At 46.3% G+C, this 17,459-nt stretch overlaps 1 protein-coding gene across 4 annotated transcripts in view; it reads right to left on the reverse strand.

Annotated features, from left to right (window-relative positions):
* Positions 1 to 383: 383 nt before the first annotated feature.
* Positions 384 to 17,459, reverse strand: part of pde5ab (phosphodiesterase 5A, cGMP-specific, b) — a 92,073-nt gene continuing 74,997 nt past the window's right edge. For all 4 annotated transcript variants that reach the window (XM_078402406.1, XM_078402389.1, XM_078402381.1 and 1 more), the window contains 4 exons: positions 10,388 to 10,451; positions 2,914 to 2,988; positions 2,669 to 2,752; positions 384 to 584 (listed from right to left, as the gene is read on the reverse strand). In XM_078402406.1, the coding sequence (XP_078258532.1) occupies positions 471 to 584; positions 2,669 to 2,752; positions 2,914 to 2,988; positions 10,388 to 10,451 (337 nt within the window). In that variant the 3' untranslated portion in view covers positions 384 to 470. The remainder of the gene's footprint in view (positions 585 to 2,668; positions 2,753 to 2,913; positions 2,989 to 10,387; positions 10,452 to 17,459) is intronic.

Raw genomic sequence — 17,459 nt, forward strand, 5'->3', positions numbered from 1 at the left:
ACATGATTGCCTATTTATTCTTTCATTCATCAGCAACCAACAGGTACATTCAGAAAGATGGAGCTTATTTTATAATTGTACAAGTAATAGAAAAAAAAAAAGAAAATAAGAACATATGTCAGTGTGAGATTGGATATAACACCACCAGTAAGAAGTTGAAGTACTTTAAATATTTACTAGGCTTTACTCCAGGCTAACTCCTATTTCTCACTGAACTTCAGCTTTCTCAATAGGCCATCAAATAGATAATCAAGAAAGACACAAAAAGCTGGTGTAACTCAGCGGGACAGGCAGCATCTCTGGAGAGAAAGAATGGGTGACAAAGGGTTTCGACCCAAAATGTAACCCATTCCTTCTCTCCAGAGATGTTGCCTGTCCCGCTGAGTTACTCCAGCTTTTTGTATCTTTCTTCGGTTTAAACCAGCATGTGCAGTTCCTTCTTACACAAATAGATAATCAATATCTGCATGTCACTTCTTTTCTCCATTCACTAGGTTTTGTGCAGCTAGCATTTCCCAGTTCTTTCTGTTATTCCTGCAGCCTTCAAGCAATGGGACACAAGCTTCAGAAATTGTTGCCAGAGCCTAGAAAGACAAATAAACAACAATCAAATGTAATGAATCAGCAATGTACAAATGCACTTAAAAATGTTATACCAATAACTACATATAAGAATGATAAAGATCAGAGAAGTGTAAAGAGAAACTTTCCTGGGCATGATTAGAATTATTATTTTCTAGCATTTACTATTTCACAGTGGGATCAGCAAATCATCTCTGTCCCGCCTGCAATTGGTCCAAAACGCCGCAGTGAGACTCCTGACGGGTACCCGTAAAAGGGACCACATCACCCCGATTCTGGCCTCTCTCCACTGGCTACCAGTACAGTACAGAATCAACTTCAAGCTTCTCCTATTCACATACAAAGCCCTAAACGGGCTTGCCACCCACTATATCAAAAATCTTCCAACCCACCACTCTATCTCCAGGTCCCTCAGGTCAGCCGACTTGGGGCTACTGACTATCCTGCGGTCTAGGCTTAAGCTCAGAGGTGACCGCACTTTTGCGGTTGCAGCTCCTAGACTGTGGAACAGCATCCCTCTCCCCATCAGAACTGCCCCCTCCATCGACTCCTTCAAGTCCAGGCTCAAAACCTATTTCTACTCCCTAGTGTTTGAGGCCCTCTGAGGGGGCGCTGTGAACTGTTTATGTATGTGCTGTTATGTTTGTGTGCCATTGTATGTTCGTTCTTAGTACCTGAACTGATGTACAGCACTTTGGTCAACGTGGGTTGTTTTTAAATGTGCTATACAAATAACATTGACTTGACTAGAGGACAAGAATCTAGGAGCCCAGTTACAGAGTTCCCTGACAGTGGCTGAGAAGGCTTTTGATACATTGGCCTTCACCAGTCAAGGTTTTGAGTATACCTGTACGTTGGGATGTTGATGAGGTCACATTTGGAGTGTTAAGTTCAGTTTTGGTCACCTTGGTAAAGGAAGGATGTCATTAAACAGGAAAGAGTGCAGAGAACATTTCCGAGGGTACTCCCAGGACCCAATGGCTTGAGTATAGGGAGGAGTTGGGCAGGCTAGGACTTTATTCTTTGGAACGAAGGAGGCTGACTTACAGAGGTGTATAAAATCATGAGGGGAATAGATAGGGTGAATGCATAGAATATTTTCCAGGAGAATCAAGAACCAGAGGACATAGGTTTAAGGTTAGAGGGAAAAAGATTTCACACGAATCTGAGGGGCAACTTTTTCCACACAGATGGTGATGGGTATATAGAATGAGCTGCCAGAGGTGGTACTCGAGGCAGGTACCATAACAACATTTAAGGGATCAGGTCAATGTGGCCAACCCAAACATGCAAGAATCAAATTTCTGGTCTTATTTTTGGAAGGAATTATGTGGGATACGTGTATCCTGATTAAGTTATTTGAGGAATTTAAGATTGCATTTAACATATCCTTTTGTTATCCCAGGAAAAAAAATCTAAGTTGTTACCACGATAACAGAAAACATGGACAAAAAAGCCATGTGACTGACAACAATTAGTGAGAGCCTAGCTGAAGATACTGTCGTTTTATGGCTATTGGCGTGACCTTGAGGAAAATATGCTGAGAAGATAAGGTATCTGTGAAGGGCCATTTTGTCTGTTCCTCTCATGATTTTATACACATCTATAAGTTCACTCCTCAGCCTCCTTCTGAGGTTTTGTCTCATCATATTGATGAGAAAGAAAGAATATGAACAGGCAACAATGTATTTAAGAACTTAAGAACTTACAATAACATTATTGTAATTACACACTGATTGGTTAGCACGCAACAAAAGCTTTTCACTGTACCTCGGTACACGTGACAATAAACTAAACTGACAACTGAGAGCTCAAATCCAGTCTCCTGCATCAAGGCCCACACCTAATTTGTACAAATTAAAAATATTGTTTACAAGAACTTATTATGAGGTTTTCTTTTGAGAATACTATCCAGAAGTAATAAATAGAGCAGAAATTATTCTATGAAAATTCTGAGGGCTTTTGCAACAGTTATTAAGAAAGATGAGAGAACCTATAGCTCGTACCCACACTGAAGGAATGAACACATTACATATCTTTAAAGTTACAATGGGTACAATCAGTGTGAAATACTGGAACAAATTACCTCATATAGTTGAATGCAGATTGCGTCGATGAATCCAACCTGCATGCTAGGGATTTGATCACGTTTTTCTCTGTTCATTAAATCCTTTAAATGGAAATTTAAAAAAAAATCAATATCATTCGCAATCATTATTTGGTACATGTCACTTACATAGAAACACATTTGGATTTCAAAACTGATAGCAAAAAAAATGTTGACGTCTGTAATTTGGTTATTTTATGGAATCATGGAAATCTGATACTTACAATGGGCTCGATGTTCAATTCTTCTCTTTCTTTGTCACCTTGTTGAAAAAATTCTGTTGCCACGAGCTCAGCTGTCTGAAAAACAGTGCAACAATGTCTAGGAAAGAACTGCACATGCTGGTTTAAATTGAAGGTAGACACAAAATGCTGGAGTAACTCAGCAGGACAGGTAGCACCTCTGGAGAGAGGAATGGGTGACGTTTCAGGTTGAGACATTTCAGTCTGAAGAAGGGCTTCGACTCGCAACGTCACCCATTCCTTCTCTCCAGAGATGCAGCCCGTCCCGCTGAGTTACTCCAGCATTTTGTGTCAACCGTGCAACAATGTCTGTTGTGCTGGTACGCTTTGAAACACTTTGGTTGTGATGGAATTGTTTTTCTCAAGGCATATTGACCCAGCACTAGGTGTCCTAACACATGCCACAATTGTTTACAGCCTGCATATACCATGGGGACTGCTGACTAGAAGCTTAAAACTGAAAAACTGAATTGTCCTGGGCTGTTTTTGTCCATTTCGAAGATTGGCTCAACAGTAACTCTGGCAAAATGTAGGCACAAGGAACTGCAGATGCTGGTTTACAAAATCAGTAACAATGGGAAGATCAGGAATATCAGGCTGCATTACGTTCCTCGTTTAATAAATGGTGTTTGCCAAAATCTACCCAATTAGAGGAAGACACATGATGCGGAATATATTCTATTTATACAGCCATATGAGATTAATGTGATTTAAATTGCTATTCGATGACAGTGATGTGGAAAATGCTTCAGAGGCTGTGAGAGAATTAGGCAATCAAAAATTATCCAATAGAACTGAAGGGTTGTGAAATTAACCCAAGGACTGAAAAGCAGCTGTACAGTGGATGAATTCAAATTCTATGGGGGGGGGGAGAGAAAGAGGGGAGAGAAAGAGGGGAGAGAGGGGAGAGAGGGGAGAGAGGGGAGAGAGGGGAGAGAGGGGAGGGAGGGGAGGGAGGGGAGGGAGGGGAGGGAGGGGAGGGAGGGGAGGGAGGGGAGGGAGGGGAGGGAGGGGAGGGAGGGGAGGGAGGGGAGGGAGGGGAGGGAGGGGAGAGAGAGAGAGAGAGAGAGCTGGAGTAAGTCAGCGGGTCAGGCAGCATCTCTGGGTATAGATACAAAAAGACTGAAGAAGGGTCTCGACCCGAAACGTCACCCATTCCTTCTCTCCAGAGATGCTGCCTGTCCCGCTGAGTTACTCCAGGTTTTTGTGTCCATCTTCAGTTTAAACCAGCATCTGCAGTTCCTTCTTGCACATAGGCATCTCTGGAGAAAAGGAATAGGTGACGTTTTGGGTTGAGGCCCTTCTTCAGACTGAGTGTCAGGAGAAAGGGAAATGAGAGATATAGACGATGATACAGCGAGATATAGCGCAAATGACTGAAAGATATGCAAAAAGTAGCAAATGATCGAGGAAAAGTGGAGTCCACAATGGTCCAGCGTGGGGTAAGTGATAAGGGGTTATACAGACAGGACGACAGTGAAACCAGCATGATGACTAGCGTGGGAGAGGGACGGAGAGAGAGAGAGAGAGGGGGGCTGGGGATGGAAGGGTTACTGGAGAAATCAAAATCCATACCGCTGGGTTGTAAGCTGCCCAAGCGAAATATGTGTTGCTGCTCCTCCAATTTGTGTTTGGCCTCATTCTGACAATGGAGGAAGCCCAGGACAGAAAGGTCAGTGTGGGAATGGGAAGGGGAGTTAAAACCAATTGGCATAGGCTTAAGATGAGGAGTAAGTGGTTCAGACAGGATCTGAAGAAGAATCAATTGACCCAGAAGCTGGTTGCAATCTGGAACACACTGCCTGAGAAGGTGGTGAATGCAAATACTCTCACAACATTTAAGAAGCATTTGAATGAGCACTCGAATCACACAGGCATTGTAAACTACAGGCGAAGGGCTGGTGAATGGGATAAGTGCAGACAAGTACTCCATGGTACTTGTGGACATGGTAGGACAAAGGACCTTATTCTGTGCTTCATGATTCCAAATTTAGATTTGGTCACAAAGATAAGAGCACCAAACACTCCCTGTATTTAGCTCCAGATATAGCTGCACTGACTTCAATGAATTTGCACTGTCAAGCATTTAAGGTGACCAACTGAACGAGAATTGTCCCTCTAAAACTTTCAGATTTTTTTTTAACCAATAGCGATTAATTCTTGGATAAAGGAGACCCAATATTTAATATAATTATTTGTCAGCGTGGCTGATTGACAATAAATAATGCTTACCAAACTGTTAAAAATGTACTTAGACAGAATTTCCACATGGTGGCAGAGCGGTAGAGTTGTTGCCTTATAGCGCTTGTAGTGCCGGAGACCCGGGTTCGATCCTGACTACGGATGCTGTGTGTACAGAGTTTGTACTTTCTCCCCGTGACCACGGGGAGGGAGGAGGGGGTAACGTTTGTACGTTCTCCCCGTGATCACACCAATTCTCTGAGATCTTCGGTTTCCACCCACACTCCAATGACGTACAGGTATGTAGGTTAATTGGCTTGGTGTATGTGTAAATTGTCCCTAGTGTGTGTAGGATAATGTTAATGTGCGGGGATCGCTGGTCGGACCCGGTTGGCCGAAGGACCTGTTTCCGCGCTGTATCTCTAAACTAAACTAAACATTCAATCCATTTCAAGGCAGATATCAAGTTGTCCTTTCAAAAGGATAATGATAACTCAATCAGCAACTTCAGGATTTTCAAATGTTAATCTCATCTGCCCCATGCTTGAAATTGCTGTACTGCTCATGACTGGGAGCATCATTCACTTTTCTGTGGTGCTGACAGATAAATCTGGACCATTACTGTATTATGGCGAGTCCGAAAACTTGTTGGTTGTAGAGGAAGTTTATTGCAGCCACAATATTCGAATACAGAGTTAAACAACAAGGTAAAGGACAACCATCAAAAACTTACTGTCTTCTTCGAAGACTTCGCCGAACTGCTATTTCGGGCGCCAAACGCGCACATGACATCGCTGGCCAATCAGCGATGTCGCTCCCTGGACCAATCCCCATGGTCGCGTTCACACGTGACCTCGCTGGCCAATCCGAGGGTTCGACGACCTGGACCATTCTCTATGGTCGCTACATGACCCCCCCCAGAACCCGAGGTGCGGAACCTAGCAGGGAGCCGGATTTCGCGACCATAACGAGTACGGAGAGGGACAGCCTGAACCACAGGAGCCGGGGGTTCCGGACTTGGCGGAACAGCCGGAACGGGAGGTCCTGGAGGAACTACCGGAACGGGGGGTCCTGGAGGAACTGTCGGAACGGGGGGTCCTGGAGGAACTGTCGGAACGGGGGGTCCTGGACTGAGCGGAAATAACGGAGGTCGGCCTCTCCTAGGGGTTTGACCGACCAGGACTGGTTGATCCGGATCCAAATGTGCAGGTTTGAGCCGGGACACCGAGACGAGCTCACTCTTGCCGCACATGTCTAAGGTGAAGGTAGCCGTTCCCTTACTCAAAACCCGGAACGGCTCTTGATAGACCCTCTGCAACGGGGCGCGATGGGCATCTTTTCGCAGAAAAACAAACTCACAGTCCTTCAGGGAAGGCGGTTCATGTACCATGGGACACCCATGACGTGAAGTTGGAACTGGGGCCAGGGAGCCCACCCGTTCCCGGAGAGATGCTAACACTGATGGGACTGTAGGCAGCTGGTCTGAAAGGTCCGGAAACAAATCTCCGGGTACTCGAAGTGTCGAGCCATATACTAGCTCCGCGGACGACGCACCGAGATCTAGCTTAGGAGCAGTCCGGATGCCCAAAAGAACCCAAGGGAGCTGGTCTACCCAGTCCGGGCCTTCAAGCCTTGCACTGAGGGATGCCTTAAGTTGACGGTGGAACCTTTCTACGAGTCCATTTGCCTGGGGGTGATATGCAGTAGTGGGTTGTAACTTGGAACCGTACAGTTCTGCGAGCGCGGCCCAGAGGGACGAAGTGAACTGTGGCCCTCTGTCAGTGGTAATAACTGCCGGGACCCCGAAACGAGCTACCCAATGAAGGGCCAAAGTCCTAGCACAAGACGCTGACGAAATATCAGACAATGGGAAAGCCTCTGGCCACCGGGTGAACCGATCCACCACCGTGAGGAGGTGGGTGTAGCCCCGGGAGGAAGGCAAAGGCCCGACCAAATCCACGTGGATGTGGAAAAAACGAACTGCTGGGACCTCGAAATCCTGTACGGGGGGCTGGACGTGGCGCTGGACTTTAGCGGTCTGACAGGGAACGCAGGAACGTGCCCAACCCGCTACCTGTTTCCGTAGGCCATGCCAGACAAACCGAGCTGCTACCAAGGCAGAGGTGGAGCGGATGGACGGGTGCGCCAGCCCATGAATGGCATCGAAAACCCGGCGCTGAAGGGAGGGCGGCACTACCGGCCTGGGACGGGGAAGAGAAACATCGCACCAGACTTTTGTGCCTTCCGACCCACAAGCTACCTGGGCCAACTTCAATCCCGAAGTGGTGGACCGGTATGCCGAAACGGTATCCGCTAGAAGCTGTGCCTTCGCAAGCTCCTGGGGATCCACTTCGCAGTCCACCGCCGAAATAGGGGGGAAAGCGGGTCTAGACAGGGCGTCAGCAACGGCATTAAGCTTACCCGCGACATGACGGACATCGGTGGTAAATTCGGAGATAGCAGTCAGGTGCCGCTGCTGGCGGGCCGACCATGGGTCAGACAATTTCAAAAAAGCAAATGTTAATGGTTTGTGGTCCGTAAAGGCCACAAATGGGCGGCCCTCGAGGAAGTACCTGAAATGACGAACAGCTAAATAGAGAGCCAGAAGCTCTCGGTCAAATGCGCTATACTTCAGCTCGGCCGAATTTAGTTGCCGGCTGAAAAACGCTAAAGGCTGCCAACGGCCACCGACCTGCTGCTCCAGAACCCCGCCCACCGCCACGTCAGAGGCGTCAACCGTCAGGGCCGTGGGGGCGGAGGGGCTCGGATGGACCAACATGGTGGCGTCTGCCAAGGCTGCCTTAGCTGCTGTAAAAGCCGCCTCTGCGGTCGGGGACCATATCAACTCTACCGGATTCCCTGCAAGGCATTGGAAAAGCGGGCGCATGACTCGCGCAGCTGCCGGAACGAACTTATGGTAGAAATTAACCATGCCTACGAACTCCTGTAGCCCTTTTACTGTGGTGGGCCTGGGAAATGCCCGGATAGCCTCCACCTTCTCGGGCAAAGGGGAGGCGCCAGCAGGGGTAATTCTGTGCCCTAGAAAATCAAGAGCAGGAAGGCCGAATTGACATTTGGAGGGTTGGATAATGAGCCCGTGGTCTTGGAGCCGCTGGAACACGATCCGCAAGTGGGCCTGGTGTTCCTGCACTGAGGGGCTGGCGACCAGGATGTCGTCTAAATAAATAAACAAAAAGGGTAAACCCCGGCCCACGCGGTCCATCAGTCGTTGGAAAGCCTGTGCCGCGTTCTTTAAACCGAAAGGCATACGCAACCATTCAAACAACCCGAACGGAGTAATCGTTGCAGTTTTCTGTATGTCCTCCGGTCGCACCGGGATCTGGTGGTATCCTCGCACCAAATCGATTTTGGAAAACACCACCGCTCCTTCCAGCCCAGATGAAAAGTCCTGTAGGTGCGGTATGGGGTAGCGATCAGCCTTGGTGACAACATTGAGACGCCGATAATCGCCACATGGTCTCCACCCCCCAGATGCCTTGGAGACCATATGTAACGGCGAGGCCCACGGGCTGTCAGACTGACGGACAATTCCCATTTCCTCCATCTTCCTGAACTCCGCCCGTGCCACCACCAGTTTGTCTGGCGGTAGTCTCCTGGCCCGAGCGAAAACGGGAGGGCCTTCGGTGCGGATGTGATGGACCACGCCGTGCTTGGCCGAAGGCGTGTCAAAACGTTGAATGAGCAGCTCTGGAAACTCTGCCAGAATGTCAGCATACGAGTCGGGGGCCGCGACGACGGCCTGGACAGTAGGGCTGGGCGAGGAGGCAATTGTCGGAGCGACGTGCTCATCTTCGGCGGAGGGTCGGAGGTCGTTACCGCGGACATCAGGGACCAGTGAAAAAGCCCAGAGAAAATCTGCGCCCAGGATCGCTTGTTTGACGTCGGCTATGATGAATGGCCATTCGTACGTGCGGAGGCCTAACACAAGGGACATCTTCCGTATACCGAAAGTGCGAATTGGGCTGCCATTAACCGCGATGAGGGTGGGACCTGTCTTACCCGATCTGGTTTCGAGGTCGGTCGGCGGCACTATGCTGACGATGGCTCCCGTGTCCACCAAAAATTCTGTGTCCGTGAATCGATCATGGACATAGAGGCGCCGGTTCTGGCCAATCGTAACTGCCCCTATGTACGATCGGCCGAGGCATTTCCCGCGAAGGTACAAGGCAAACGGCAGTTGCGGGATTCGCTACCCCATCGTAGGTGATAATAGCACCAGCCGTGCTTGTGCGGATCTTTTTGGCGGGCTTTCGGAGAATTGGCGGGAGACGTGGCGCCATCTTGCCGTCACTGTGGCGTGGTCACTGATGTCGAGACCTTGTTGATCGAACCACTTGCCTTGTTTTTTGCCGCTATGAGCGCGTCCGCTCTTGCTGCATATGCTTCGGGGTCCTTAAAAGAACAATCCGTGAGCAGCAGTCGGACATCCTCAGGAAGTCTCTCGCGGAATGCCTGTTCGAACATAGGGCAATCCGTATGCTCACCGGCTAGCATCATCATTTCGGACATGAGGACGGAAGGCAGTTGGTCTCCAAGATCCGGTAGGTGCAGAAGTCTTGCCGCACCACCATGCTTATTAAACCCGAAGATTCGCAGTAATACTTTCTTCATGGCCTCGTACTTGCTTTCCGCAGGTGGATTCACGATGAACCGCATCACGCGCTTGGTCGTGTCCGGCGATAGAGCGCTGACGAGGTAGTAGTACATCGTGGATTCGTCCGATATCTTCTTTATGTGAAATTGAGCTTCGGTGTGGATAAACCAAGCTTGCGGTGCGTGCGTCCAAAACAACGGAAGGTGAACGCTTTCCGCGCTTAACTCCGGTGTGCCCGGCGCGGTCATCGTCAACGAGGCGTCGGGTTCCTGCTTAGTCGGTGATCGTCCAGATCACGTCGGGGTCACCAATATGGCGAGTCCGAAAACTTGTTGGTTGTAGAGGAAGTTTATTGCAGCCGCAATATTCGAATACAGAGTTAAACAACAAGGTAAAGGACAACCATCAAAAACTTACTGTCTTCTTCGAAGACTTCGCCGAACTGCTATTTCGGGCGCCAAACGCGCACATGACATCGCTGGCCAATCAGCGATGTCGCTCCCTGGACCAATCCCCATGGTCGCGTTCACACGTGACCTCGCTGGCCAATCCGAGGGTTCGACGACCTGGACCATTCTCTATGGTCGCTACAGTATATCCATTGATCATGATTCCAAAACCAATATTTATAGGTTTATACACAGACACTATACAAATTACCTTTTGTTGAACAGGCCATGGTTTGGTTATTGCAGACACATCACAAGCTGTCATCAACATTGCCCTGTTAACATTAATAATGTATGACATTTTATTAAACACATGGAAGTAAGTTCACATTTTCATTGTAATTTTGCACTCAATTAAATAGAAATATTAAAGAATTTCCTCCGGCTACTACATCTGGCAACATTCTAAAATATGTTAGTGAAGAATTTGGTGTATTGTGTGTAGCTCTAGTTGCTTCATCACAGGAAGGATGTGAAAGCTTTGTAGAGGGTGCACGAAAGGTTCACCAGGATGTTGCCTGGATTTGAGCAGTGGCTACAAACTTGGATTGCTTTTTCTGAAGTGTCGGAGGTTGAGGCAAGATTTAATAGAAGTATATAAAATTATGAGAGGCATCGATGATAGGTAGAGTCTTATCCCAGCATGGAAATGTCAAATACTAAAGGGCAATGATATAAGGCAAATGGGTGAAAGTTTGAGAAAGATTTGTGAGACAGTTTTTTAACTGAGTGGTGGGTGCTTGAAAACATGTTGCCAGTGGAGGGGGTAGAAATAATTACAACAGTGATGTTCAAGACATATTTAGGCAGACAATAAACATAAAGGAAATGGAGAGATGTAGACCATGTACATGCACATGATATTGGCTTAAATTAACATCATAGTCAGAGACTTTTCCTACGCTGTACTTTCAAAAGGATAATGATAACGCGATTAGCAACTTCAGGATTTTCAAATTAATCAATTAATCTCATCTGCCCCTGCAAGAAGTTTAAGAGAATCTTTCTGGACTTGCCACATCTTCTCCGAAGGTTGAGAAAGGAAATATGCTGTTGCGCCCCAACACTCCTCTGTGCCATCCCCCCACCCTGGCTTGCTCAAGTCAACAGCCCCTTGATCTTGCTGATGTAAAGGCTAGGTCATTGTCCTGACACCATGGCACAGAGTTCCCAATCTGTTTACCGTACTTCATCGCATCGTTCTTGTTGATCCTACCAAGAACAGTGGTATTGACAAAGTTAAAGTTCAGGATGGCACTGTACCTGGCCACAACCATGGGTCTACAGGAAATTTACCCCATTGCTTCCTTCGGTCAACAATCAACTCTTTCATCTTGCACACATTAAGAGCTAGGTTATTGTCCTGACACCTCGACACTAGGTTCTCAAACTCTTTCCTGTACTTCATTTCATTGCTGTTGGGGAGTTGACGACAAATGTGGTCTCATTGATGAACTTAAAACGTTGAGTTGGCATTGGACCTGGCCACATAGTCTTGGGTGGATTGGGAGTAGATCAGAGGATTGAAGATCAGGGTGGGGGAAGTTTGATGACCAATTCTAACTGACTACGGTCTGTTGGTCAATAAATTCAAAGCCAGTTGCAGATGGAGGTCCTAATACAAAGGGCCAGAGTTTTAGGGATGAGCTTTTTCAGATGTTACGTTGAGCTTAGTTTAGTTTAGTTTATTGTCACGTACATCAAGGTACAGTGAAAAGCTTTTGTTGCATGCTAACCAGTTAGTGGAAAGACGGTTCAGGTCCATTACATCACGGACTAATAGACTCAAGAACAGCTTCTACCTCAGTGTCATACGTGAGCTGAACACTGCCAGACACTCACATAAAACTGAATGGAAGGAACGGAATTGATCGGAACACTGTCAGTTACTTGTCAGAAAACATAAGCCTCAATTTAATACAAGTTTACATTCTACTGCACTTATATTGCTTAACATTTGCTAAACTTATTACATGTTACAACCGACCGCACCTTATATTTAATTACATTATTTCTTTTATTTTTTAAAAAAAACGGCACTTGCAATATGTTAGCTCTCATTGCTGTGCAATAACTTGCTGTCTTGATTGCACTGTACACTGCCTCGACCGTATTGTAATTGTTTTGTCTATATTGTATTAGAGGTCAGTTTGTTTAATTCAGTAGATTAGGTTTAGCTTGTTATGGATAAAGGTTTATCCTTTGTACTGTCTGCTGTGTGTGATTGCATCATCTGGACTGCTTTAATTTCGCTGTACTTTGTGTAGTGACAATAAAGGTTTTTACAATTTACAATTTACAATACATGATTCCAATCGAGCTATCCGCAGTGTACAGATACATGGCAATGACACAGAAACATAGCTATTATGGATTAATTGGGATGTGGGACTTGGCACGAGAGATGAATGATTTTGGGGTTTACAAAAGGGGAAATTCCTGGCAAGGAGAACATTGGATCAGACATAGAAACATAGAAAATAGGTGCAGGAGTAGGCCATTCGGCCCTTCGAGCCTGCACCGCCATTCAATATGATCATGGCTGATCATCCAGCTCAGTAACCTGTACCTGCCTTCTCTCCATACCCCCTGATCCCTTTAGCCATAAGGGCCACATCTAACTCCCTCTTAAATATAGCCAATGAACTGGCCTCAACTACCTTCTGCGGCAGAGAATTCCACAGACTCACCACTCTCTGTGTGAAGAAATGTTTTCTCATCTTGGTCCTAAAAGACCATCTTGGCCCTTATCCTTAAGCTGTGACCCCTGGTTCTGGACTTCCCCAACATCGGGAACAATCTAGCCTCTCCAACCGCTTAAGAATTTTATATGTTTCAATAAGATCCCCCCTCAGTCTTCTAAATTCCAGCAAGTATAAGCCCAGTCTATCCAGTCTTTCTTCATATGAAAGTCCTGCCATTCCAGGGATCAATCTGGTGAACCTTCTCTGTACTCCCTCGAAGGCTAGAATGTCTTTCTTGGGCAAAAGGCATAAATGAACGTGAATAACGTTGAGTGCAAGATAAAGCCAGTAGAGGCCGATCAGAGGTAGATAGTAGTTCAGGACTGCTCTCTTGTTGTTGGTAGGATGGTTCAGTTGCCTGACAACAGCAGGGAAGAATCTGTCCAAAAATCTGGAGGTGTTTTTCACACATTTATGCCTTTTGCACAATGGGAGAGGGGAGAAGAGGGAGTGGCCGGGGTGTGACTCATCATTGATTATTCTGCTGGCCTTGTCAAGGCAGTGCGAGGTGTAAATGGAGTAAATGGGAGGAGCTTAGTTTGTGTAATGGTCCGGGCTGCACCCACAATTCTCTGTAATTTCTTGTGGTCTTGGATGGGGTTGTTCCCAAACCATGCTGTGATGCATCCCGATAAAATGTTTTCCACGGCACCTGTAGAAGTTAATGAGAGTGTTGGGGACATGCCAATCTTCCTAAGCCTTCTAAGGAAGTAGAAGCGTTGGTGTGTTTTCTTGGCCATTGCTTCAATATGGGTGGTCTAGGACAAGTTGTAAGTGATATTGATTCCTAGGAATTTGAAGCTTTCAACCATCTCTGCATCAGCTCCTCAATGCATGCCAGGGTATGTTTCCTAAAATCGATCAAGATCTCCTCCGTTTTGCTGACATTGAGAGAAAGGGTGTTATTTCAACACCAGGTCACGAGGTTCTCAATCTCATTCCTGTACTCCATTATTTGATTTCCGGCCCAAAATGATAGTGCCGTCTGCGAATTTGTAAATTGAATTGGATTTAAGGGAGCTGAGAACGCATTCTTACGGAACCCCTTTGTTGAGGTTGAACGTAGAGGATGATTTGTCCCCTATCCGCACTGATTAAGGTCTGTTGGTCAGGAAGTCGAGGATCCAGTTGCAAGGATGAGTGCTGACGCCAAGTCCTGCGGGTTTTGCGATAAGCTTGGATGGGATAAATGGTATTAAAGGCAGAGTTATAGTCTATGAATAGGAGTCTGACATAGGTTTCTCTCTTATCCAGATGTTGCTGGGATGAGTGTAGGGCCAGGGACATAGCATCATTTCTGGACCTGTTGTGGTGGTAGGTGAACTGCAGTGGATCAAGACTGATTGGTAGACTGGATTTAATGCGTTCCCTAACCAGACTCTCAAAACATTTCATAATGGTTGAAGTCAAGGCCACTGGATGGTAGTCATTAAGGCATGAGATCTTGCTTTTCTTTGGCACTGGGATGATGGTTGTCTTCTTGAAAGCTAGTGGGCACGTTAGAACAGAGTAGAGAAAGATTAAAGATGTCTGCAAATATTCCCGCTTGCTGGTCTGTGCAGCGACTAAGGACACTGCCTGGAACTCCCTCTGGGCCAATTACATTCCGTGGGTTAATCGTCAGGAAGACTATGTTACGGTAACCCTAGGAAGTGGCACACTTGAGTCCGAAGGGACAGATGTCACCACCCTGTTGGCCTTCTGCTCATAGAAAGCATTCAGTTCATCGGGTAGGGCCGCACTATCATCAATGATGTTGCATGAATTGCTCTGCAGCCAGTTATCTTATTCAGACCGTGCCACATTCTCTGTGTGTCCGAGTGATTATGCTGGGACTGAAGGTTGTTCAAGCATTGTGTCTTGGCATCCCTGATAGCTATGCAGAGATCACAGCAGGCCTTCGGGATCATTTGACTTGTATGCAGTGGAGCTGGTCTTCACCTGTGAATGTACCTCACGGTGATGGCTATGGGGTTGAAAGCTGAGCTATAGTCAATGAATGGCAACCTGACATAGGTGTTCTTATTGTCAAGGTGATTTAGAGCTGAATGCAGCACAAGACAAAGTGTTCTCCAAAGACCTACTGTACATTTCCTGTAAGCAAATTGCAAAAGTCTAGATTGTTCAGAATACTGGCACAATTGTGGGCCATTACTAATCTTTCAAAGTACTTCATTATAGTTGATGTTAGAACTACTGGGCAGTAGTCATGAAGACAGGTTGTTTATTTTCTTTGGGCCCTGAAATGATGGCGGTTTCCTTGAAACAGATGGGGACAGCAGATTGCAGAAGTCAGAGAATGAAGATATCGGTGAAGACTGTGGCCAATTGATTGGTGAACGATTCCAGTCGCCATCCAGGGAGTCCATCTAGGCTGGTCACTTTCTGAGCGTTTATCCTCGTGCAAGCAGATCTGACCTGCCATTGAGGTGTATTGGACAGAGCCATATATTGTGCATGGGGGATGCACTCAAGTGGAGTTTAGTTTGGCTGTACAAAAATGGTATAAAAGGCATTAAGCTCATCTCATAGCAATGCATTGTTGCCAAAGAGAACAGATGACTTTAGGAAGGGTTTATCTTCCCTCCGCACCTCCAACCCCAGTCAAGCTGCCAGTTCCACTGTTTGCATCCTTGCATCCCTCTTGTTAACACATCTTCCTCCAGCCAACAAAGGGCCATTATGGACTCTACCCATCCTGAGGTAATCTGTTGCCGGCTCTAATTTGTTCTGGGCTTCTCTTGCCTCAAGTTCTCCCCTCCCCCCACACATCTTTCTTTCAGTCTGAAGAAGGATTGCAACCCAAAATATCACCTATTCCTTTTCTCCAGAGGTGCTGTCTGTGTCTATCTTCAGTATTATTTTGTGGATCTTGGTATGTGGAAATCAGCCACTGTATTTCTTTCTAAAAAAGTAACTCCAAATAAAAGTAATTGATTGTGATATACAATGGGACTTCTTGAGGATATGACAAATGACAAATCCTAAAAAAAGGAGTCAATAATGGGAGCTATAAGGAAAGGACTAGTCAATATAAAAAGAGAAATAATGGAAGTATGCCTATGCAAAGTTAGAAGTAATTTCAAACTCAAAAATCATAAACAAATGCAAAAATAAGAGAACCACGTAAATTCAACTTTTTGGATTCATGCCATTCTAATAAAACTAACATTTTTGGCTTCATCTGTTCATGCTCAATCTTAGTATTTCAATTGCCACAACTATTCATGCAACCTTCCATTAAAATATATTATAAATGTAGGCTTATAATCAGTGAAGCAAGAACTCTGACTGGTGCTATTTATCATACATGAATATTTACCATAGCTGGAAAATTAGCTGTAAGAACAAGTTCATCCTGTTCATTTTTCTGCTACACAACTTATGATTGTGCATTCTACACATTCCAATACTCCACAAACAAGTTTCCATTTTCCATTGTTCATTTCAATGAAATATGCAGCTTCACTTTTACTTCTAAATGTATAAGTTTGTAGATGACACCATTGTGAACAACAACAAGACAGAGTAAAAGAAGAGATAGAGAACTTAATAACATGGAGTCAGGACAACAACCTTTCCTTCAATGTTAGCAAGACAAAGGACCTATCACTTCAGGAGGTGTGGTGGAGAATGTGCCCCAATCAGCTTCAATGGTGCTGAAGTAGAAATTGTTGAGAGCTTCAAGTTCCTTGGAGTTAATATTGCCAATGATCTGTCATAACCAACCACATTAAAGCGGCAGGCATGCTATTGGCTCTAATTCCGTAGGAGACGGAGGAAATTAGTCATGTCCAGAGTCAAGAGAGTCAAGAGTGTTTTATTGTCATATGTCCCAGATAGAACAATGAAATCCTTACTTGCTGTAGCACAACAGAATATGTAAACATAGTACACTGTAAACAATATGATAAACGAGAGAAAAATAAGTTCAGTAGTATATATGCACATACTCACAAGTACACACACATATAAATTTATATATGTATATATACATACTGAACTTTCATTAGTTTTTTGAGTGGAGGAGCAGCAGCAGCAGCAGCAGCAGCAGCAGCAGCAGCAGCAGCAGCAGCAGCAGCAGCAGCAGCAGCAGCAGCAGCAGCAGCAGCAGCAGCAGCAGCAGCAGCAGCAGCAGCAGCAGCAGCAGCAGCAGCAGCAGCAGCAGCAGCAGCAGCAGCAGCAGCAGCAGCAGCAGCAGCAGCAGCAGCAGCAGCAGCAGCAGCAGCAGCAGCAGCAGCAGCAGCAGCAGCAGCAGCAGCAGCAGCAGCAGCAGCAGCAGCAGCAGCAGCAGCAGCAGCAGCAGCAGCAGCAGCAGCAGCAGCAGCAGCAGCAGCAGCAGCAGCAGCAGCAGCAGCAGCAGCAGCAGCAGCAGCAGCAGCAGCAGCAGCTTATTTGAGGTTGTAGTGTTTAATAGCCTGATGGTTGTAGGGAAGAAACTGTTCCTGAACCTGGATGTTTCAGGCTCCTGTACCTTCTTCCCGATGGCAGGGGTGAAATGAGTGGGTGGCCATGATGGTGTGGATCTCTGATGATGCT

The sequence above is a fragment of the Rhinoraja longicauda genome, chromosome 1 (assembly GCF_053455715.1).
Source record: "Rhinoraja longicauda isolate Sanriku21f chromosome 1, sRhiLon1.1, whole genome shotgun sequence".
NCBI lineage: Eukaryota > Metazoa > Chordata > Chondrichthyes > Rajiformes > Arhynchobatidae > Rhinoraja > Rhinoraja longicauda.